This window comes from Halichoerus grypus, chromosome X (genome assembly GCF_964656455.1).
Source record: "Halichoerus grypus chromosome X, mHalGry1.hap1.1, whole genome shotgun sequence".
Classification (NCBI taxonomy): Eukaryota; Metazoa; Chordata; class Mammalia; order Carnivora; family Phocidae; genus Halichoerus; species Halichoerus grypus.
In genome coordinates, this window is record NC_135727.1 from 69,369,693 (window position 1) to 69,392,884 (window position 23,192).

General features: G+C 39.2%; 1 protein-coding gene across 7 annotated transcripts in view; it reads left to right on the top strand.

Annotated features, from left to right (window-relative positions):
• Positions 1 to 20,456, top strand: part of PHKA1 (phosphorylase kinase regulatory subunit alpha 1) — a 142,130-nt gene extending 121,674 nt beyond the window's left edge. For 4 of the 7 annotated variants that reach the window (XM_078064893.1, XM_078064896.1, XM_078064899.1 and 1 more), the window contains 12 exons: positions 3,086 to 3,242; positions 3,702 to 3,781; positions 5,047 to 5,125; positions 5,259 to 5,388; positions 9,049 to 9,150; positions 10,036 to 10,151; positions 10,290 to 10,328; positions 11,952 to 12,002; positions 14,311 to 14,481; positions 16,596 to 16,649; positions 18,499 to 18,699; positions 19,933 to 20,456. In XM_078064893.1, coding sequence (XP_077921019.1) covers positions 3,086 to 3,242; positions 3,702 to 3,781; positions 5,047 to 5,125; positions 5,259 to 5,388; positions 9,049 to 9,150; positions 10,036 to 10,151; positions 10,290 to 10,328; positions 11,952 to 12,002; positions 14,311 to 14,481; positions 16,596 to 16,649; positions 18,499 to 18,699; positions 19,933 to 20,106 — 1,354 coding nt within the window. In that variant the 3' untranslated portion in view covers positions 20,107 to 20,456. The remainder of the gene's footprint in view (positions 1 to 3,085; positions 3,243 to 3,701; positions 3,782 to 5,046; positions 5,126 to 5,258; positions 5,389 to 9,048; positions 9,151 to 10,035; positions 10,152 to 10,289; positions 10,329 to 11,951; positions 12,003 to 14,310; positions 14,482 to 16,595; positions 16,650 to 18,498; positions 18,700 to 19,932) is intronic. The other 3 variants (XM_078064895.1, XM_078064897.1, XM_078064894.1) reach the window with 2 other exon arrangements.
• Positions 20,457 to 23,192: the final 2,736 nt, after the last annotated feature.

Genomic DNA, 23,192 nt, shown 5'->3' on the forward strand with positions numbered 1-23,192 from the left:
TATTATGTGCCAGGCACAAGGCTAAATACAAAATAATGAAGAGATAGAGAAGGTAAAACGAGATAAGGGGTAAGGACAGAATGAGTGTAGCTTGAATGAAAACTGAAGATTCAGTCAGGTAGCTGATACGAGCAAACAAAGGGAGTTGTACATGAGAAGCTCATACTTTCCCACCAATTCAGATGATCCAGGGTTGACTGCCAACTCTTCTGTTCCTAGCATGGGTTTTCTTTATCTAATCCTGTATTACTAACTTCACCATAACATCTGATTGAACCTGCAGTCTCCCTAAAACTAGTATTCCAGGTAATGTCAAACCACTTGGGCAGAGTGTATATGATGTGCTGCATGGGTTTTAATACACTTGGAATTCTGCCCAATATCCCTCGTGGATTTAAGAGTAGAAGTTGGGAGGTGGGGTTTCGTATCTCTGTTGATTAGCGTTCCTTCTGCAAATTGTCCGTTTATAACCTTTGTTTGTTCTATATTGAGTTATTTATATTTTTCTTATTGATATTAGATATTACTATTTTGTTTATTATACTTGTTGCAGATATTTCATCCAACTAATTTGCTAACTATTTATATGCCTTTCTCTATGCAGAAGTTTAGTTTTTATACCATCAAATCTGTCAGTCTTTTCCTTTTTGGCTCTTGGGTTTCTTGTCATGGATCCCCTCCCAGAATTTAAAAAATATTTTAAATACCTTTAATAATTTTTAAAGAAATTTTTATGTCGGGGCGCCTGGGTGGCTCAGTCAGTTAAGCGTCTGCCTTGGGCTCAGGTCCTGGGATCAAGCCCTGCATTGCATAGGGCTCCCAGCTCAGCAGGGAGTCTGCTTCTCCCTCTCCCTCTGCCCCTCCCCCCACCGTGCTCTCTATCTCTCTCTCTCCCTCTCTCTCTCTCTCAAATAAATAAAATCTTTTTAAAAAAAGAATTTTTTATGTCTTTAATTCTACTTGGAATTTATATATGTCTTCTTACTCAGCATGTCTAAACTGCAGTTCACTGTCTTTATCAGAAACCTACTACTTCCTGACCATGTTCATAGTATCATCATTCTTTTAGTCACCCAGACTTGAAATTGTGTCATCTTCAACTCGTCCTCATCCCCTGCCTCTCCCTGCAACATCACCACCACCATTGGGAATCAGTGGCCAAATACATCCTCTGTGATCTGACTTTCAACCTTTATCTACTATTGCTCCCCCGTCACAGTGTGAATACTTTCACCAAAATAGCCCACTGTACACAGCCTATACATAACGACTTTCACACCTTGGCTCATGTTCTTCCCTCTGCCTGGACTACTCTCCTTTACCACACCCCATCTCTCCTTGTTGGAATTCTAGCTGTCCATCAAGGCCTAGTTCATCTGTCATCTCCAAAAAGCTTTCTCTAATCTCTAGGAATGAAAAGGTTCATCCCTGACTGTGAGATCTCAAAGCATGTCCTTTAATATTATTTATTTATCTATTTTTATTTTGACCATTTCAAACTTAGAGAAAAGTTGTAAGAATAGTACAAAAAAAATTTTATGGATATCCTTCGTCCAGATTCCTCAGGTTTAATTTCCCTCTCTCTCTCTCTCTCTCTCATTCTCTCTGTCATCATCATCATCATCACATACATATGTTTTTCTGAATCATTTGAGAGTAAGTGGCAGACCTGATCCCCTTCTACCCCTAAGTATTTGAGTGTGTATTGTGTATTTCCTAAAGACTAGGAATTCTCTTACATAAGCACAGTACATTTGCGAAAATCTGAAAATTAGGGGCACCTGGGTGGTGCATTTGTTTGAGTGTCCAACTCTTGATTTCAGCTCAGGTCATGATCTCAGGGTTCTGAGATGGAGCCCCACGTTGAGCTTCTCCCTCTCCCTCTGCCATTCTCTCCCGCTCGTGCTCTCTCTCTCTCTTTCTCTCTTTTTCAAATAAATAAATAAAATCTTTTAAAAAAATAAAAAATAAATCCATCGGTATTTGACATTTTCTTTTGTGTCTTTTGTTTCTTTTTTTTTAATTTTCTATATTTGTTGCAGTTCTTTCTTTCCCTCTTTCTTTCTTTCTTTCTTTCTTTCTTTCTTTGAGAGAGAGAGCATGAGCAGGGTGAGGGACAGAGGGAGAGGGAGAGAGAATGAGGAGACTCCCGCTGAGCGTGGAGCCCAACGCGGGGCTCGATCTCATGACCCAGAGATCATGACCTGAGCTGAAATCAAGAGTTGGACACTTAACCAACTGAGCCACCCAGGCGCCCCTGTTGAAGTTCTTTATATATTAGAGAAATTGGCCTATGAATTGCAAATACTTTTCTGTTTGTAATTTGTCCTATGACTTTGCTTACAGTGGTTTTCTGCAGTATGAATTTTGTTGTTTTTATGTATATAAATGCATCACTGTTTCTTTTATGGCTTCTTGTGCATAGGTTATAGTTAAACAGTCCTCTTGCCCCCAAAGTTATAAAGTAGTTCTCCCATATTTTTTCTAGTACCTTTACATTTAAATCTTTGATATATCTGGAATTCTGATGTTCAGTGCAAGGCATGAATCCAACTTCTTTTTCAGATGGCTACTTGATTGTCTTAACGTTGTTTAATAAATAATCTACCGTCATCATAAATTAAATTCTCAATTTCGTAGCACTTTACATGTATTTTATGATACTTCACGGTTGACTTGTGTTATAGTAATCTTTACAACAATAATGTATATGCATCCTTTACAAATAAGCACACATCCTTTCCTTTTATCTCTCTTAGTTTCCTAAGTGTAGCATACTTTCTGAACTTTCAATAGTTAAATTAAGTCTTTGACTTTATTTTCAGCTACGTTGAAGCCTGTGAAGAGGGTAAAAGAATGCATTTTGTCAAAGCACAGCTGAAACTAAGACTTGTTCTTGTCTAGGTATTTGGGTTTCAGAGCCGACTACTAATCATGGATTTACAAGGATTCTTGGTAAAAATACATTTATTTCCTAATGAGAGAGACCTATCAAAAACAGTCATATCCATTATAACACTGAAACAAATGATTATTGCCAGCAGCTTTACTTATAATTAACATAGGCCTTTCTTTAACATTCCAGAGGACCAGACTGGGACACTGAATTATATGATGAAGGGGGTACGACAGTCCGAGAACTGCTTACTGAACTGTATGGCAAAGTTGGAGAAATTCGTCACTGGGGCCTGATCCGATACATCTCGGGAATCTTAAGGAAGAAGGTGGAAGCACTTGATGAGGTACTATAAATTCTTCTTGAATTTATACCAAGTCTAAATGGAGGTGCTTTTTAAAAATTGGTTTCCATAATTGGTTTTTAAGGCAACCACAGCATCTAATCATTTGAGATGTTGTCTTTCCCGCATAAAGTTCCTGATATTCAATTAGCTTTTTGTTTGTGAATGTCAAATATACAATACTGAAGTTTATAAATGATAAGATGTTATAAACGATAAGAATTCTACAGCTCAAGAATGAATTTGCAGTAGGCTAAAAGTTCTTACCTCTTAGGAGATAAAGATACCTCATTGTTTCTTAAAAATCTCTCTCTTCTGATCTACATGGTATTTCCTGAGAAAGAGGGTTTGGTGTGTCAATAAATTAAGGGGAAGCAAAGGTCTGTGGGCTGAGAAGAATAACTGTCATGGAAAGCTGAGGTGTTATGGGAAGGATAATGCTGTTATGCTATCTCTTCTTAGGCCTGCACAGCTCTTCTCTCCCACCAGAAACATTTGACAGTGGGACTCCCTCCAGAACCTCGAGAGAAGACCATCTCTGCGTGAGTATGGTTTTTGGTTGGGTTTGATCAAGCTTCTCTGAGCCTTTCAGGAGCTGTGTGGACTGACCACAGTTCTCTTGCCCTAATCTGTCACTGGATGATAATGGCCTACCTGTGTGGGCTTCTGTCAGAGACACTTGGCATGAGAATGTTGATAATGACAGGGCATGAGTAAATGAAAGAGTAAATCCACAAGAAGTAGTACGCAAATGTAGTTTGCTTTTTACGGGTTTTTTTGGTGGTGGTGGTGGTGGTGGTGGTGATGGTTTTTGTTTTTGTGCTTGTTTTTTATTTACTGACTTTCCCAAACCTCACATCCAAAAGCAGTCCAAAACAGCGCGGGCAACTAGAATTAGCACCCACAAAAAATCCGCTATACTCTAGACTTTCTTCCAAGCCTCTCTCTTTGGCTTTTAGATGGCTGTTTGCTCCCTATGTCTCTTCACATTTCTTTCCTCTATATGTGTCTTTGTGTCCAGATTTCCCAAATTTTTATGTAAGAACACTAGGCATAAAGGTTTAGGGCCCACAATGACCTTACTCTAACTTAATTACCTCTGTAAAAACCTCATCTCCAAATGGGGTCACACTCTGAGGGACTCTGGGCTAGGATTTCAATATATGAACTTTGACAGGACATAATTCAACCCATAGTGCCTTACTCTGAGCAAACAGAACCTTCTTATCACAAATCAGATCAATTTTTGCCACTACTGTGGCAATCCAAAAGAAGATGGCATTGTCCATGCCCCATTCCTCCAGAGTGCTTAGTATCAACAGGAGAGTCAGAAGTATGGGAAGAGGTCGGCATACCCCTGTGTGTGTGTGTGTGTGTGTGTAAACTGATGAAACTAGAAAATCAATGTAACTAAGGTGTGATCATAAAGTAATAAAATGGTTTCCAGAAGGCACAGCTTAAATTAAGTTTATTACTTTCTGGCCATAATAGTTACTTGTCATATGTTAAGAATTAACCATGAAAGACTGATCTGGAAGGACCTCATGGGGTGAGTTTTAAATAAAAGTTTGAAGGAGAAGGGCAATCCAGCTTTAGAGAGGAGAGGGTAGAGCTCTCCTGAGTTGATATAGGCCAAAGTGGTTTGGGGAGGCAATGAACTTTAAAGACTGAAAGAACCAAATGCTACCAGCTATGATGGGACGTTGAAGCGGTGACTTGGAGCTGGGAGGAGATTTTTTATATTCTCCGTGTATTTAAGCTTAAATAGTCACAGAATTTTGTCTTTCTTCGCGGTCTTCTCCCTCAGACCTCTGCCCTATGAAGTGCTCACTCAGCTGATAGATGAAGCCAGTGAAGGGGACATGAGCATCTCGATCCTTACACAGGTGAGCAGAATTATGACGTCTAAAATGGTGATTGATATTTTTGTTTTCAATTGATCTGGCAGTTTCCAAAGCCTACCAGGTAGGCTTTGTGAGACCTGGACCATATTTGTTTCTATATTCATTCCATGCACAGGAAATAATGGTATATCTAGCCATGTATATGCGAACTCAGCCTGGTCTCTTTGCTGAAATGTTTCGACTTCGAATTGGTCTAATCATACAAGTTATGGCAACAGAACTGGCCCACTCCCTTCGATGCTCAGGTACTCCTTTTAGTAACTATTTTTGGCAGAATTCACTTTTAATGTAGGGCTATTGAGTTTGGGATCGGGAGGCAAAGAAAGAGAAAACATTTTATCAGTAGCTCAGAAGCTGCGTACAGTCAACCTCTATTTATACAAACCCCGAGACTGGTGTTATGACAGATTTATGTATTCGTTCTGCAACTTCACAATTCCACCTCTTGGGGGCTCTGCACTCCAAATTACATGCCTTCCAACTCCTAGCGTGAGCCTAAGTGTGCATCGAATTTGAGTGCGACAGACTGGGTTTCATTCTGACTCAAGCAGTGAAGCTTCTTTTTTTTTAAGATTTTATTTATTTATCTGTCAGAGAGAGAGAGCACAAGCAGGGGGAGCGGCAGGCAGAGGGAGAGGGAGAAGCAAGATTCCCGCTGAGCAGGGAGCCCAATGCGGGGCTGGATCCCAGGACCCCGGGATCATGACCTGAGCCGAAGGCAGACACTTAACCCACTGAGCCACCCAGGCGCCCTGGTAGTGCAGCTTCTTGACCCCAGATTAAGTCATCACATCAGTTTGATCATATTGTCAGTATTCTGTCTAGTCAACAACAGGATCGAATAAAGGAACACCCTATTTCTATTGATATTTACCTGACAGAGCTCTCTCTGAAATTAACTGTAGGTGTATTTGGCAAGACAACAGGTTTAGTTAGAAGAAAAGTGGGGGCCTGTGGAAGCTGCAGCACAAAATTGTATAAAGTGTGAGGGAGGGAAAGGGACCCCCGTGGCGTGACTATTTTTTTCCATTGGTATTTGTTTGATTTCAATAAGAATGGTAAAATTAAATAGAGATAGAGATTGCATACAAAAATGAAATTAGAGTTGCAAAACTCAATTTTAGCCATTATTTGTTACCTTTCCCCGAAAGGCTTTTAATTGAGCTATTAACAAGTAGCTAAATTTATTGGCTTGAGTCTAACCTGAATTACATAAGATAATTTATATTAAAATAACCCTTTGAAGGAAAAGAGTGAATGATTATTTTCTATCTACCATATGTCAGACTCTGTGCTTTTTTGCTTTATATTTACAAACATTATCTCATTTAATCCTTATGACCACCCTCTGGAGAAGATATTTTTGTTCCTCTTTTAAATAAATCATCTGAATCTCAGAGAGATTAAATAACTTGCCTAAAGTTACATAGTAACTGTACTTGCCTAGTAAATAGTACAATTTGAGTCCAAGTCTGCCTGATTCCAAATGATTTCCAGTTTAGCACATTGTTATGGATTACATGTATTGCATTATACACACACACACACACACACACACACATGTCTGTATATACACATATATATATATTCTCTAGCTATGGTATGCAGGGATGTTTTATTAGGGTCTAATTATTTAATAATAAACCTCAACAAAGAAAAAAAACCCAAACATTCTTCACTTTCCTTTAATTGCCTATTACTGATCTTTTTTTCCCTGTGGCTTCATCAAAACCAAGGCCCTTTACTTCTCATACAATAAAGTCAAGATCCCTTGTTCTGATATTCAAAACCTCAACAACCTTACCTCCTACTTTCACAGTATTTCCCACTAATTTTATCAGTCACCATCCTTGGAGATTGATGTCTCCTCTGATTTCCAAAGCATTTATTGTCTATACTTCTCATTTGGTACTTAGTACTAACATGTTTTATTATTGTTTATCTTGTTTACATGTGTAATCTGTCCCAAATAGCTGTTCAGCTTCTCAAGGTCAAGTACATGTCTTAACTGCTTGTTACTAACATTGTTTAAAGTTATGACCTACATGTAGTAAGCTCTCAATAACTGTGATTATTTTTTATCTTTTTCAAGTTTTTATTTAAATTCCAGTTGGTTAACATCCAGTGTAATATTAGTTTCAGGTCTAGAATTTAGTGATTCATCACTTATATACCACACCCAGTGCTCATCACTACAAGTGTACTCCTTAATGCCCATCACCATTTAACCCATCCTCTCTAGTAACCCTCAGTTTGTTCTTTATAGTTTAGAGTCTGTTTTCTCTCTCTTTTTCCCCTGTGTTCATCTGTTTTGTTTCTTAAATTACACATATGAGTGAAATCATATGGTATTTGTCTTTCTCTGACTTATTTCACTTAGCATAATACTCCCTGGCTCTATCCACATCATTGCAAATGGCAAGATTTCATTCTTTTTGATGGCTGAGTAATATTCCATTGTATATATATTCCACTTCTTTATCCATTCATTGGTTGATGGACATTGGGCTCTTTCCATAATTTGGCTATTGTTGATAATTCTGCTGTAAACATTGGGGTGCAGGTGCCCCTTCGAATCACCATGTTTGTATCCTTTGGATAAATACCCATAGTGCAATTGCTGGATCAAAGGGTAGCTCTATTTTCAATTTTTTGAGGGACCTCCATACTGTTTTCCAGAGTGGCTGTACCAGCTTCCATTCCCACCAACAGTGTAGGAGGGTTCCCCTTTCTCCACATTCTCACCAACATCTGTTGTTTCCTGACTTGTTAATTTTAGCCATTCTGACTGGTGTGAGGTGGTATCTCATTGTGGTTTTTTTTTTTAAGATTTTATTTATTTCAGAGAGAGAGAGAGAGAGCGCACAAGTTGTGGGGGGAGGGGCAGAGGGAGAAGGAGAAGCAGCCTCCCCACTGAGCAGGGAGCCCGACTCAGGGCTTGATCCTAGGACCCTGAGATCATGACTTGACTCGAAGGCAGACACTTAACCTACCGAGCCACCCAGGCGCCCCACTCATTGTGGTTTTGATCTGTATTTCCCCAGTGCTGGGGGATGTTGAGCATTTTTTTCATGTGTACATTGGCCATTTGTATGTCTTTTTTGGAGAAATGTCTGTTCACCTCTTCTGCCCATTTCTTGACTGGATTATTTGTTTTTTGGGAGTTGAGTTTGATAAGTTATTTATAGATTTTGGATACTAGCCCTTTATCTGATATGTCATTTGCAAATATCTTCTTCTCCCATTCTGTAGATGGTCTTTTAGTTTTGTTGACTGTTTCCTTTGCTGTACAAAAGCTTTTTATCTTGATGAAGTCCCAATAGTTCATTTTTGCTTTTGCTTCCCTTGCCTTTGCGCCAAGGATGGTTCAACATTCGCAAACCAATCAACGTGATACACCATATTAATAAAAGAAAGGACAAGAACCATATGATCCTCTCAATAGATGCAGAAAAAGCATTTGACAGACTACAGCATCCTTTCTTGATTAAAACTCTCTATAGTGTAGGTATAGAGGGAACATACCTCAATATCATAAAAGCCATATGTGAAAAACCCACAGCGAATATCATCCTCAACAGGGAGAAACTGAGAGCTTTTCTCCTAAGGTCAAGACCACAGCAGGGATGTCCACTCTCACCAGTATTGTTCAACATAGTACTAGAAGTCCTAGCCTCAGCAATCAGACAACAAAAAGAAATAAAATGCGTCTGAATCGGCAAAGAAGTCAAACTCTCACTCTTTGCAGATGACATGACATTCTACGTGGAAAACCCAAAAGACTCCACCCCAAAATTGCTAGAACTCATACAGGAATTCAGCAGCGTGGCAAGATACAAAATCAATGCACAGAAATCAGTTGCATTTCTATACACTAACAATGTCCTAACATTTCTGATGACTAGCTGAGGAAGCCACAGACAGCCTAATGAATCTCAGTCCTTCGGCCTTGAAGAACCTCCTGCATCACATTCTCAGTGGCAAAGAGTTTGGAGTGGAACGAAGTGGTAAGATTTGAGTAATGGCATTTCCATTTCAGAGTGTTAGTTTCATTTCATTGATTTTAAAATGTTTTTCTTTTATCAGAGGAACCTTTCCCCCAACTAAATAGAACCCCATTATATGCAACAGTTAAAAGCAAAGCTGTCTTCTGGAACAAGATTTGGAAACTACTGTGTGTCTCTTTTTTCTCCTTAAATGATATATCACCTAAGTGGATTACTACCATGTTTTGTTTTGAACTATCTATTCCTTTACATTATCCTAAATCTCCACTTTAGGACAACTAACAACCCATATAACTTGAAACTTTCTTGTATTCCATTTGGCAGTAATTCAGTAGCATTTACAGTGATGTGTCTATGTGTATGTAGTTGTTACAGTGCATCTGACATATCCTTTCACCTTTGAATTCAGACACATCTTGGGGTCCATCACAAATTAATCCTCCACCTGCACTTGGTGGTTTGGCAGTGGTATTTGGTATAAGGTACCTAAAACAGGGCAAATTAAAAAGGTTATCTCTCATGCTCAACTTTTAGGCTTAGGATAAAATAAATATATAATGTCAGACGATGGATACTAGACCCCAGAGTGGTAAAAGAAAGTTATAAAGCAGTGCTTCTCAAGCCTTACTGTGCATAAGAATCACCTGGGGAACTCGCTAACATGCAAACTGATGGCCTGGAGGGTGACCCAAGATTCTACTAACAAGCTCCTAGGTGATGCTGATAGACCACACTTTGAATAGCAAGGTTATAGTTGGTTGGTTGCTTTTGATTATTATTAATATAAAAGGAGGACACATATCTAAGTCTTTTAAGTGTGGTGGAGCAAAATAATTGGAACCTGATTATCCTCTCTCTTTCTCTTTAACCTGTCATGCTATATAGTTCGTCCCACTGATTCAAATGTTAGCCCTGCTATTTCTATCCACGAGATTGGTGCTGTTGGGGCAACCAAAACAGAACGAACTGGGATAATGCAGTTAAAAAGTGAGATAAAGCAGGTAAGACATCTTGGGATATCTTGGGAGATGAGCTGGGATATTGTCATGCTCAAGAACATTCTTTTGGAATCAGACTTTGTTGGGATCATTTATTTTGTTTCATATCCTGCATTTAATCAGAGCCATTTTTTTTTTCAGGTGGAATTTCATAGACTATCTGTCTCAACTGAGAGTCAGGTGAAACAACTAGGGACCCTTTAACATAATTTAACCTACCTTTAGGCATGTATATGACATGCATGAGTTCATGGCCTTTTTACAAATAAGATAACAAACCACACAGCAGCTTGTTTGATTCTCCTTCATAGCATTCATTTTACAGATAGCTTTCCTTTTCTGGACCAAACTATTTTGCTAATTTTAGGAGGGAAGTAATTTGTTTCTGATAATAAGAAAATAAAACCCTGAATTCCTCTTGTTAGAATTAACATGTAATTTTGGACTTAATTTTCTTTATGAAACTAGACTCCAATTCCTTACTTTTAAGAACAGGTACTAGAGAGAACACCAGATTAGGTGAGAGCCTTTTTAAAAATCTACTTTCAGGCATTGTCCCCAAATTAGATTTTTATCATTGTCATGATAGAGGTAGACAAAAAGTGTATGGACACATAGAGGAAGAAACATCTAAATCACCCTGGAGTTGGTGGGAGTCCTCAAATATCATACTGTAGCCTCTTACTCTTTTTTTTTTTTTTTTTTTTTTTTTTTGGTCACCTCTTACCCTGCAGATGAGAATAGGCAAATTTTTGTGCTCTACGATGAAATACTTAACATAAACTTCCATAGCTTCTTTCAAAACTCTGGGAAATCATGTGATTTCAGGGTCTCCGAGTTGAGAAGGTACTGAGTTGGTCTCCCCTAGTAGCGCTTTTTATGAAAATCTTAAAACTACTCCTCCTGCCTTCAAAATTGATTTACAGTAGCTTGAAGAATTAAAGCCCATCCAGAGGAGGAGAGGCAAAATGGAAATTTTATTTGTTTGGGGTTTTGTAGGAGTCCGAACCATTTAGGACAAGAATGAAGCCAATGCTTGAAGTTCAATTTGAAGGAAACTTTTCAGATTTATATTATGCAAGGGCAAGAACTGAATGGACTAAGGAAGGGCTTTGTAATAGAAAAATGTTCACTACTACATGTTTTTTCGCAGAATATTTGGATAATCTGAACATTTTCCTATCTGAAAGGTGAAAGAACTATGCTTCATACTGAAGAGTTAAACTGATGTTGGTAAACAATCCTTGTTTTGGCCAAGGGTGATTGGCTAAACATTTTACAGTTGTTTATAGTCACACAGTATTACTTACAAGTTCATTATATGTTTAGAACTTGAAGTCCATGTTCCCAGCTAGATTACTATGATATTAAGAACTTGACCTATCCAGCTATATCATTTAATTCTTTTTTTACACATCCACTACCTATAGGACTGCAAGAAAGCCCAGATCATTAGGACTGTAATTTCGAGGACTGAGAGCCCTAAATGTTCATTACTTTCTAATTTCTAATTATTGATTTCCATCCTTACCTGCCTCTCCGGTATTTTGTATTGTTTAAGTCCTTTTCTCTACCACTCACCAATGCCCTTTTTTCTGATCATGGAAAAAATATTTTTAAACATAGTTTGTTGTTGTTTTTTTCCCCTAGAGTAAGGCTATTTATCAGCTTTTTAAATAACATGCTGGCTAGGGACATGAATTGTCTGTAATTTTACTCTACTAATAACTTTTAAAAACACAAATAATGTTTGCCTTGCCTCATCCCTTTTAAAATCTTATTTTCTCAATTTTTTTTTTATAGTCCAGTGGTGGTCATCCCTTGGGTATAGATTTGATGTCACCGTCTTTTCTGGTAACTGCTGTTATATTATATACCAATCACAAGTGCTTTGAGTGTGCTGTTACATAAGTCATGACATATACTGACTGACTGAAAAGATAAACAAATGAATCAAGAACTAAAATAAGTATAAATCAACTTCATATATGGTGGTAAAAGTCTTTCCATTTGTTTTCCCAAAAGGGCAGGGCAGGGGGTTCAACTCCAGCCTCTTTTCCATTTCAGAAAGTAAAATTCAATTTAATAAGTATTTGTTAAGTGTCTGTTTATACATTTATTCTTTCGACTACTCTAATTAACTGCATGCCTACTATGTGCCAGGCACTGTGCTAGATGGTATCAGCATCCCCTGGGAACTTCTTAAAAATGTAAAATCTTTGTCCCCACCGTAGGCCTACTGAATCAGAAAGGCTTGGGTGAGGCCTAGCAATCTGTGTTTTAATAAGCTTTCTAGGTGATTCTGATGCACTTTTAAGTTTGAAAACCACTGGATCGGCTATTATTCTGATTATTAATTTATCTAGTAAATATTAATTGAGTGCCAATTTCGTGCCAGGCACTGGAAATACAATAGAGAACAAAACAGATATGGTCCTTGCCCTCATGAAGGTTACATTTTAGGAAGACTGATCTCCAATTAAATTTCCTTGGTTTAAATCAATGATTCATAATATAATGGCCTATGATTTCAGATTTCTTAAACTGAAGAGATTAAGGCAACTCCAACTTTGGTCTTTTTTTTTTTTAAGATTGTATTAGCTATCATGGGTCCCTTGAATTTCCATATGAATGTTAGGATAAGCTTGTCAATTTCTGCGAAGAACCCAGTTGGGATTATGATGAAGATTGTGTTGATTCTGCAGATAAATTTCAAGAGTATTGCCATCTTAACAATGTTAAGTCTTCTGACCTATGAACATGGGATTTCTTTCCATTCTTTAATTTCTTTCAACATGTCTTAAAGTTTTCAGAGTATATGTTTTACAACTTCTTTTGTTAAATTTATTCCTACGTATTTTATTCTTTCAGATGCTATTTTTTTTAAGACTTTATTTATTTATTTGACAGAGAGACACAGCAAGAGAGAGAACACAAGCAGGAGGGGGAGTAGGAGAGGGAGAAGCAGGCTTCCTGTGGAGCAGGGAGCCCAATGAAGGGCTCGATCCCAGGACCCCGGGATCATGACCTGAGCTGAAGGCAGACGCTTAACAACTGAGCTACCCAGGCGCCCCCAGATGCTATTTTAAATGAGATTGTTTTCTTAATTTCATTTTCAGAATATTGATTGCTACTATTTAGAAATACAATTGATTTTTATATTGATCTTGTACAATTTTACTGAGCTCATGTATTCTAATGCTTTTCTATGAATTCCTTCTATATAAGATCATGTCATCTGCAGATGTAGTTTTACTTCTTCCTTTCCATTCTGGATGATTTTTATTCCTTTTCTTGCTTAATATCACTGGCTAGAACCTCTGGTACAATGCTGATCAAAAGTAGCAAGAGTAAAAAACATCTTTTTTTTGAGAGAGAGAGAGAGCGCGCGCACAAGTGGGGGAAGGGGCAGAGGGAGAGGAAGAGAGAGGATCATTAGCAGGCTCCACCCTCAGCACAAAGAATGATGCAGCGCTTGATCTCATAACCCTGAGATCATAACCTGAGCCAAAATAAAAAGTTGGATGCTTAACCAACTGAGCCACCCAGGTGCCTCTACTTCTTTTTTAGTACAAGTATTTATAACATAAATTTCTCGTTAAGCACTGTTTTAGCTGCATCCCTTAAGTTTTGGTATGTTGTGTTTTCATTTATCTCAGTGTTTTCTAATTTTCCTGTGATTCCTTTCCTAAACCACCAGTTATTTAGGGGCGTATTGTCTAATTTGCACATATTTGTAAATTTCCTAGATTTCCTTCTGTTACTAATTTCTAATTTAATTTCATTGTAATCAGAGACCATGCTTTGTCTGATTTCAGTTCTTTTAATTTGATTGAGGCTTGTGTTGAAAGCAACAAACTAAGCCATAGAACAGCTAGAAGTTTAACAGAGAGATAACCAAGTAAAGAGACAGCTAAGAACCTCCCAGATGATCAGTATTTTTATGGCTCCTTTTAAGTATCACTAGATTGCTTTCTAAAAAGGATTGTATCCATTTACATTGTCGCTAGCTATTCATCAGTCTACTGGCTTCACTGTAATCTCTTTATCTTGGATGTTACACTTATTATGTGGTTTCTAATTCTACAGTGTGTTTATTATTCTGTTCAGAGGAACAGAGATGACTTTTGCTTTATGTTCTTTCCTCTCCTTTTGTCCCAAGTCACCTGGAACACCTGTGGCTTCAAGTAGTGGGTCCTTTCCTCGTGCATATGCTCAACAGACATCTAAAGATAATCGTCAAGGTCAGTGGCAACGCCGAAGAAGGCTAGATGGAGCACTGAACAGAGTCCCAGTTGGATTTTATCAAAAAGTATGGAAAGTTTTACAGAAGGTGAGAAAAACACATTGTAGACATCTCTTTATTTTCCCCCTTGATATCCTCAATCTCCTTGGCTGAGATATGACATGACTGTGACGTCACCACAATTATATAAATGTCATATGCTCATATGGACAAAACCTAGAAGAAGACCTAATTAGCAAAGTTGATTTGTTATTTTGATACTATTTATGATTCAGTCTCTTTCTATTATTGTTGCTATGGCTATGGTGTTGTTTATAAATTAGATTTCAAAAATCATGGCTTCTCTGCTTTTGGCCATAGTTGAGCATTGTTGGACATTGTGATACATTTATCAAATTTGGCAACAAAGAGCCGCTTTCTTTGTAGCTACTGTAGAGTGGAAATGTTTTCTGTAGCAATGTGCTAACGCTATTGTAAAATGACTGTGGTATCTGGGGAGTTAGTGTAAGGAGCTATTACTTATATTTTTTTCTTGGATGAAAACTACTAAATAAATGCAAGATCATAATGATGCTAATGGTCCAAAGACTCTGTTGGCATGACCAATTTTTGTTTTTCTTTCAAAGGCCTAGCTTGCCAAAGACAGTTAAGGGGACATCACACCATTATGATTGTGACAGCTTTAGAGGGCCGAGAAGTCCACTGTACTCGTTCATAGGTCTCAATTATAGTCTCTTGGGTGCCACTTTCAGCTTTGTCACCCTTGGCAAGGACCTGAAGGAAATATCATCCAGGACATCAAAACCTTTAGTTACGTTTCTCCCCTTAGCACACTGATATTCTCCCAGGGACAGAAACAGGTGATCTTTTGGAAAGGTAGAAGTTGAATCCTCAGACTACCAGCTCTGGCAATCTTCTTTTCAATGAGTACTTAAAACTTGCTTTCCTCCATCTAACCTCTACAGACAGGTATTTTATCTGCACAGTTATGCCTGGGCTATGGCAATTCAATTTCACAGACATGTAGTAAGTGCTCTTCTGCCCCAGATACCATGGAAGGTATGTGTTCTTGTCACCAGGGAGTTTAATCCATAGTTACCTTCATAAATAGCAGCTATGATGCAAAGCCAAGATGTGTTATGATAAAGGTGCAAAACCACAAGGCCTTGAGACTACAAGAAAAGGAACATTTAAATATGACTGGGAAGATTGACTATTTTGTGGTAGAATCAAAACCTGGACTTGGAACCCTCATATAAGAGGAAAAACAAATGCCCTCTGCTTTGTCATTCCATTCCTTTTAGAGTATGAATGTAACATAATTACTTTGCGCATATGTTTGCAAGCTGGTAATTCTCTGTACAAAGACTGTTATTTGGCATATGGAACATAGGATGGAAGCGTCTGGGGGTTGGAATCTTTGTCTGTGGCTTACTGTGTATTGTTTTGATTTACTTAACATCTAAAATAGCAAGTCATTAATTCCCATTGCTCTTTAATAATTGAGTTGATGGTGAGAGAGAAGATGAAATATCATTCATTTCTGTACTATTTCTTGAGCGTCCGCTGTTGCACTAGGCAGTGTCCTAGGTGCTCACAGCGATACAGCAAAGAACAAAATAGACAACAATCTCTGTCCTTATGGAACTTACATTCTGCTAGGGAGAGACAAGCAATAAATAATAAACATACTAAATAAGTAAATTATCTAGAATGTTAAAAGATGACAAGTACTATGGAAAAAAGTACAGCAGGGTGAGGGCATCATCAAGGGTGCTGACGGGGGGACGCTTCACTAGAAAATGCAGTAATACATGTCTGCAAATGCAGCTTTTGAGTTTTCTTCAGCCTAAACATCTTTCTGAAAGCTAATTTGTGATGAGTCTGGGACCTAACATGATATCCTCTTGGGTAGTCTCTGAATCTTTGGGGCTAGTCTCTCCCAGAAGGTAGACCTTCTCTATCCCTTCCACTCCTTTAAATAGAGGGTAAATCTTGCATGTCCTGTAGTCCACCCCTGATTCTTGCCACATAGTAATCACAACCCCTTGGCAAGGACACTTGGGCTGCAGGGCCTTCCACTGGCCTGCGATTACTCAGCATCTATCTGATGGAACACACTCAGAAATACTAAGTGTCTTCTTACAGGCCCCCAGTTGTCAGCATATCCTTAGTGACAACATGTTTTTGCTGTTTTGCAGTGTCACGGACTCTCTGTGGAAGGTTTTGTGCTTCCTTCTTCAACCACTAGAGAGGTGAGATTCTGTGTCTTTCACATTTGTGTGATTGATAGTTTGTGTAGCTCAAGTATTTCAGGGATCATTTTTCAAAGTAATGGTTCTATGACTCCAAATCAACTAAAAATGAAGTGCATTGGAAGAAAGGAGAGAATGTTTTTTAAAAACAGAATGGGAACATGAGAGAGCAATTATGTGTTATATTAATTATATAAGGACAGCCTCATTTAGTGGTTGACTAAATTAGGCTGGTTTATGTGAGTGTGGCCAGAGTCGGAGAGGGCAGTCAAGATAGAGATCTAAGAATGTCTCTCATTTCCCCATCCTTCTCATCCCAACCTTTCTCTTTTTTTTTTAGATTTTTTTTTAATTTTTATTTATTTGACCGAGAGAGAGACAGCAAGAGAGGGAACACAAGCAGGGGGATTGGGAGAGGGAGCAGGGAGCCTAATGCGGGGCTCGATCCCAGGATCATGACCTGAGCCAAAGGCAGATGCTTAACAGCTGAGCCACCCAGGTGCCCACCCCCCACCTTTCTCTAGTAGGATGCTTGTAGACTTTTAGATGATGAACTAGTGGTCCTTAGCTCGAACTATGTGTCACAGCAACCTGAGCGCCCATCTCCAACTTAGTGGATTAAAATCTCTAGGGATGGGGCCTGAGCATCTGTACTTAAAAAAAAAAAATCTTTAGAATGAGTCTGATAGATAACCATGGTTGGAAAACATTGCCGTGAACCACACACATATATTATCGGGTACCTTTATATTTCCTTTCTCGCCCAATCACATAGAAATGATAAAGAATCGCCTTTATACAAAACCAACAAAGGAACTAGAATTAGCAAATTAGGAATTGTAAGATTGGATAGTGGGAAAATTCTCAAAAACACTGGAGTTGTTGCAGATGATGGCTGGACGGGCTGGTACAGAAAGCTAATGCTATGCTTCAGGGCTTTACTCTTGCCTAGAAGCCTCTTCTCTAATAAAGAACACTGTGACCTCTATTTGTCCTTTCTCTGCTTTTAAGCATGATCAGAATGTTAGTATAATTAATAACAATGCATACCTGAATGGTACCTTTACGAGTCTTCAAAGTACCTTCACAAAGGTATGTGAGACAGCCAAGGAAGGGATCATAGTTCCCGGTTTACAGATAAGGAAACAAATTTAGGGAAACAAACTGTTCAAGGTCATAGAACTAGTAACTGGCAAAGACAGGACTTGAACCCTGGTCTTTAAAGTTCAAATCTCCAGTGCCACTGTAAAGTATATACTCAATACTGTTTTACCCAAACTTATCCCTCAATCCCCTTCACCCTAAAATAACTTTTTATTTCTTCCTGCCCATTTTAATCTAACAGTATATAACTGTTTTACATAATTCTAGTCATCATGTAAATACGACTTTAAGTTCCACTTAGATTTTTCTTTTATGCACGGTCGTCATATTTATTCTTTCAAATGACTCTATAAAAACTCATGAAGTTGCTGTACCATGATGTGCCATTATTTACACAACCATTCCCGTGTTCAGATTACTTTTAGTTTTACACTTGTGACTAATGCTGCTATAAACACTCTTGCACATGGGGCTTTTTTTCCCCCCCTCTCTTGAATTATTAACTTAGGACGAACTCTCAGAAATAGGATTGTGGGTTAGAGGGCACTGACACTTTTATGACTCTTGTTATGCGCCACCAGACTGCCTTCCAAAAAGATTGAACCAATTTATACTCACTCAGGTACTTTGAAGGAGACTGAGCAGCACTCTTGGCTACATTGCTTTTACTGCCTTTCAGAATAGGTGATTGGTGCCTCCCCAGTGATGAGCGCTTAGGAATTGATTTTCTTTTTCTCTATCACAGATGACTCCGGGCGAGATTAAATTCTCTGTTCATGTGGAATCTGTCCTGAATCGCGTACCTCAGCCCGAGTACCGCCAGCTTCTGGTTGAAGCCATCCTTGTCCTCACTATGATGGCAGATATTGAAATTCATAGCATAGGAAGCATCATTGCCGTGGAAAAAATAGTGCATATTGCTAATGACTTGTTCCTTCAAGAACAGGTAGGCAAACAGCAACCCGGTTGTTTTCTCGAAGGGGAATGTCCGACACTAACCTGGCTGCACTCAGAGAGCTTCATGAAGCCAAGGTCACTCTTTTGCGCCCTCTTCCTCAGCTCTTTTCTGGTCCCCCTTTGTAGTGAGTGGCTCTGAGCTCTGATGGCAAAAGAAGTAGGCGGTGGGATGACCTCCGTGTTTCACCAAGTGTTTTGCGATTGTATTAGATGGTAAAGTTGCCTGGAACTCAGGAGGCTTTTATGCTTTTCATCATATTTCATTCTTCTTATCACATGACTTTCTGTAGCAAGAAGGACTTAATAAGAGACTATTGGATAGCATATCCTTTTTTGGACTTTTAAGGAAAAGAGAAGGTTTGATTTTACCTTGGTTTGGTTTTGTTTTTGCGTTTGCTACTTACCTATAGGAAAATATTAAAGTGAAACTTTTAATTCTACATTTAAAAAATTTTTCTCAACATACCTTCTTCCAGGAAATTAACCACATTTAATAAATGCAAACTACTTATTGAAAGCTTTCCAAATGTTTCCCAGATGAAGAGTAGGAATACTAAGGTGAAGGGCATGCACTCTTGTCAATAGGAAAATCTCCAAAATATATAATAGGTGTTTCATTCTATTTGGCACTGTGGGGGAATGCAAAAGAAATCACAATTATTTTGATTTTCCAGGACAGTCCTAATTTTAAATATTCTGGATTGCTCTCTTTTCCCCAGAAAAGATACTCTTCCATGTATCGGATAATGTGATCCCTTTTAGGCGTAGGCTCTAGCTTGGAAAGCTTACAGTCTATTTGAATTAAGGTGACTTAGAAAGAAATCAGGATCAAATGCAAGATAAAATAATACTAGCTGAAATCAGTGGTACTAGAAAGATTCAGACCAAAGTCCCTCCGGGGTGATTTGTTGGTATTAACATTTGACCCTTAACAGACACAACTCGTTTAATTAACTGTTATCTTTAACTTTCAAAACTTCTACACAATCAGTTCTTTACAAATAATGCCATAGGATTTGGGGGATCTAGTGAAAAATGCATGTACAGAAATCCATATTCAACAGTTTGTGCCAAACTCTGATCCCTTCCTACCTACACAACCTAAGACCCAAGTAGTTGGCAATGGGGAGGAGGCTCAGAGTTATCCTAATCAGGACTTTAATCAGTAGGATTAGTAATCTTGCCTTTCCCCTGTGTTCTCCCACCCTTAAAAACCAAACAGAAAACCCTCGGTGCAGATGATACCATGTTGGCCAAGGATCCTGCGTCTGGCATCTGTACTCTTCTGTATGACAGTGCACCCAGTGGCAGGTTTGGCACCATGACCTACCTCTCCAAGGCAGCCGCCACCTACGTGCAGGAGTTCCTGCCCCACAGCATCTGCGCCATGCAGTGAGGCCTTTGGGCCCTGGCTGCTGGGAGCCTTTTGACAGCTCGTTCCTGCCTCGGTTGATTGTGCATGAGACTGAAACGTGTTGGCCTGATCACTCCTCCCCTGCCCCTTTCCACCCCATCCCACCCAAGAGGAGTGAACGTTTTCGACAAACTAATTGCTTTAGAAGTGAACCCTGGCCTGGGGGAACATGTTCCCCACCAGGCACTCCATCGTAGGCCTTAATTCTTTCATAGTTCCTGAGAGTTTGCATGTGTTTTTATTCTCTAGATCTGTTACAAACGTAGTTTTCTAACTACTGTTTGGAGAGCAGGTATTAATAATAACTTACTACTAAAGTTTGGTTTTTCTCATGTGTAGTTTCATTGTGTGAATGAGTGATGGGTGCTTTGGGACATTCTTTCAAGTGGGTAAACCCTAAATTGCTGGATTTTTATACTGCCATAATTTGGAAGTGTCTATTCTAAGTGCCTTTTCTGGGGAAAAGAGAGTACCAGGTCATGGTTTCCTTCTTTACTCACATGTTGCCCCCCACAGAGTGATGAACTCCTTTCTGTATAGAATTATCATCCCTGTTCTTGCCTTCTCTGTATCCACATACATAATTGCTACTCTCCCTTTGGGGAAATATCAAAAAATGCTAGTGCAGCATCTATACGTAAGAATTTCTGTATTAATAACCGAAATCACATTGTATGAAGATGGCTGGTACTCCGAGATGTATTTGTAGCAGAAAGCGCAGAATAACCCAGGAGTCAGGAGCCCAATTCCCAAAATGAAGGGAGAAGATGCCTGTGTGGTGTCTTACACTTGGGGAGCAGAGAGGGAATCAGAGGTAGGTTAGTGCCCTGAAGAGAGCCTTGTGCACCCAACTTTTGCCTCTGAAGAGTGGGCCGACACACAGCACACACGGCAATTGAAGTCTCTGTCTTTGGCAAACAGGAAATCCAGCAGTCTAGTCTACAGCTGCCTTACCAAGCAGTGCTTCCTTGGTGGTCCTTACCTGTCTCTGTCTCACTCGCCTACTCACTTTCTCCAGCATCCAACCCCGGACCCACCAGCAACTCACTGCCCTCCCATCTGTTCTTAAACTCCTCACTTGCATTTTCACTCCCTGACTCTAGTGAGTGTTCGTAGCTATGTTATTTTGATATCCGTGGGCATCTATCTGTTCCTTGTAAATGCCTGCATTTGGGTGCGTGTCTAAGCATACATGGGAATTTTTCTGAATGTAAATAGTTTCGATGTTTCTGTATATCTATCTGTATCTACATTGGGCAGGCTATGTAAATATGTGTTTGTTACGCGGATGGTGCTGACCGTGGCCCCCCAGGGCTGACACCCCGAGGGTAATGGAGGAATCCTTAAGTCCTTTTCCCTAGTCCCATGTTAAGGTAGCCTTGTTTGAAGAACGCTTCTCCTAACTTTCTGCCTTAGTTCAGGCTGCTGTAACAAAAGACTGTAGAATGGGTGGCTTAGACCACAAACATTTATTTTTCACATTTCTGGAGGTTGAGAGGTCCAAGATCGCCAGCAGATTCAGTCCCTGGTGAGGACCGGCTTCCTGGTTTGCAAATGGCCACCTTCCTGCTGTGTTGTCACATGGCCGAGAAAGGGGGGGAGGGCGGGCACTCTAGTCTCTTCTCCTTCTCAATAAGGGCACTAATTTTGTCATGGGAACTCTTCCCTCGTGACTTCATCTAATCCTGGTTACCTTCCAAAGGCCCCCACCTCCAAATACCATCATGTTGGGGATTAAGGCTTCAAGGTATGAATTTCGGAGGGAAACACACATCCAGTCCATAGCACTCTCCTTCCCCTTATTTATGTGTAAAATCTCTACTCATTTCCCTGTTTGCACTCAGGTAACTCCCTACTTCAATCCTGTCCTTTCTCTCAGATTTTTCAGATTTCTCTCCAAGAATGGGGATGGGGATGGGGAGCTCTCTCAACCATTCTCATAGAACCAGTGACAATCTTTTGAGTACATGAATAAGTGAGCATAGGAAGTAGGGTGATAGAAAACAGGCGAGTGGAAGTGAGAGAGGATGGCCGACCTTTTTAGTATGTCTCTTAGAGCAAATGGAAACACACAGTAAGTAGCTTTCGGATCGTGTGATTTTTCTGGTCGCTGATAGAGAGAATTTACAACCTGTGCTGAAACTGTTGGTCTCCACACTGGCTGCAAGCCTACCCAACCACAGGAAGTACGTCTGGAGTGGCACGGGGGGAAAACCGCCACTCTCTGCCACGCTAAGCTAAGTTGCCTCAGCTAATACTGATGGCTGCAGTTCCCTGGGCTTTACAAAGTTGTCCATCACTATGCTCTCCATACAGCACAGCTTCACATTTAAAGCAACTTTTTGGAAAACTTGATTTGTATTTTCTTCCTTTTAAGCATGTGATACTAAAAGACACCTTGGACCTTCTTTTTTTTTTTTAAGCACTTATGTCTTGAAAATAGAATTAAAAATTGGAATGTCCAATTAAATCACGTCTCATGCCAGTGTGCAAAACTTTATGTGTGTCTTTGTGATTGGAGTTTCTTTGGTGGCTCTATTTTACCTACTCTATTTAATTGCACAGTACAGCCAAAGCTCATGGAGTGGAATAATATTAGTATAGAAATTCTATATTATACGTTATATAAAATGTTAGATAATGTATGTAAAGAAATGCACTTTTATCTTTCAAACACATACCCACTCAAACTAGGCTCACTAAATTAAAATGGGCTTATTGACATCTTTAGGGAACCTGTTCTTTTTTTTTTCCAAATTTTTATTTAAATTAGTTAACATACAGTGCAATATTGGTTTCAGGAGTAGAATTAAGTGATTCATCACTTACATATAACACCCAGAGCTCATCATAACAATAGGGGACCTGTTCTGATAAATGAATAAGACCGATTTTGACTCAGAATTACAACTGTGTGCAAATGGTGCTTCTGTGCCACTGGAGGGTACTTAAAAACAATTTGGTCTCCGAAGTACTATAAATATTTAGCAGAAACTTGTTTATACTATGTATTAGCCTTTGTGTAACAAGTGAGGGTTTATGCAGTAAGGATGAACCAGTCTCCCGTC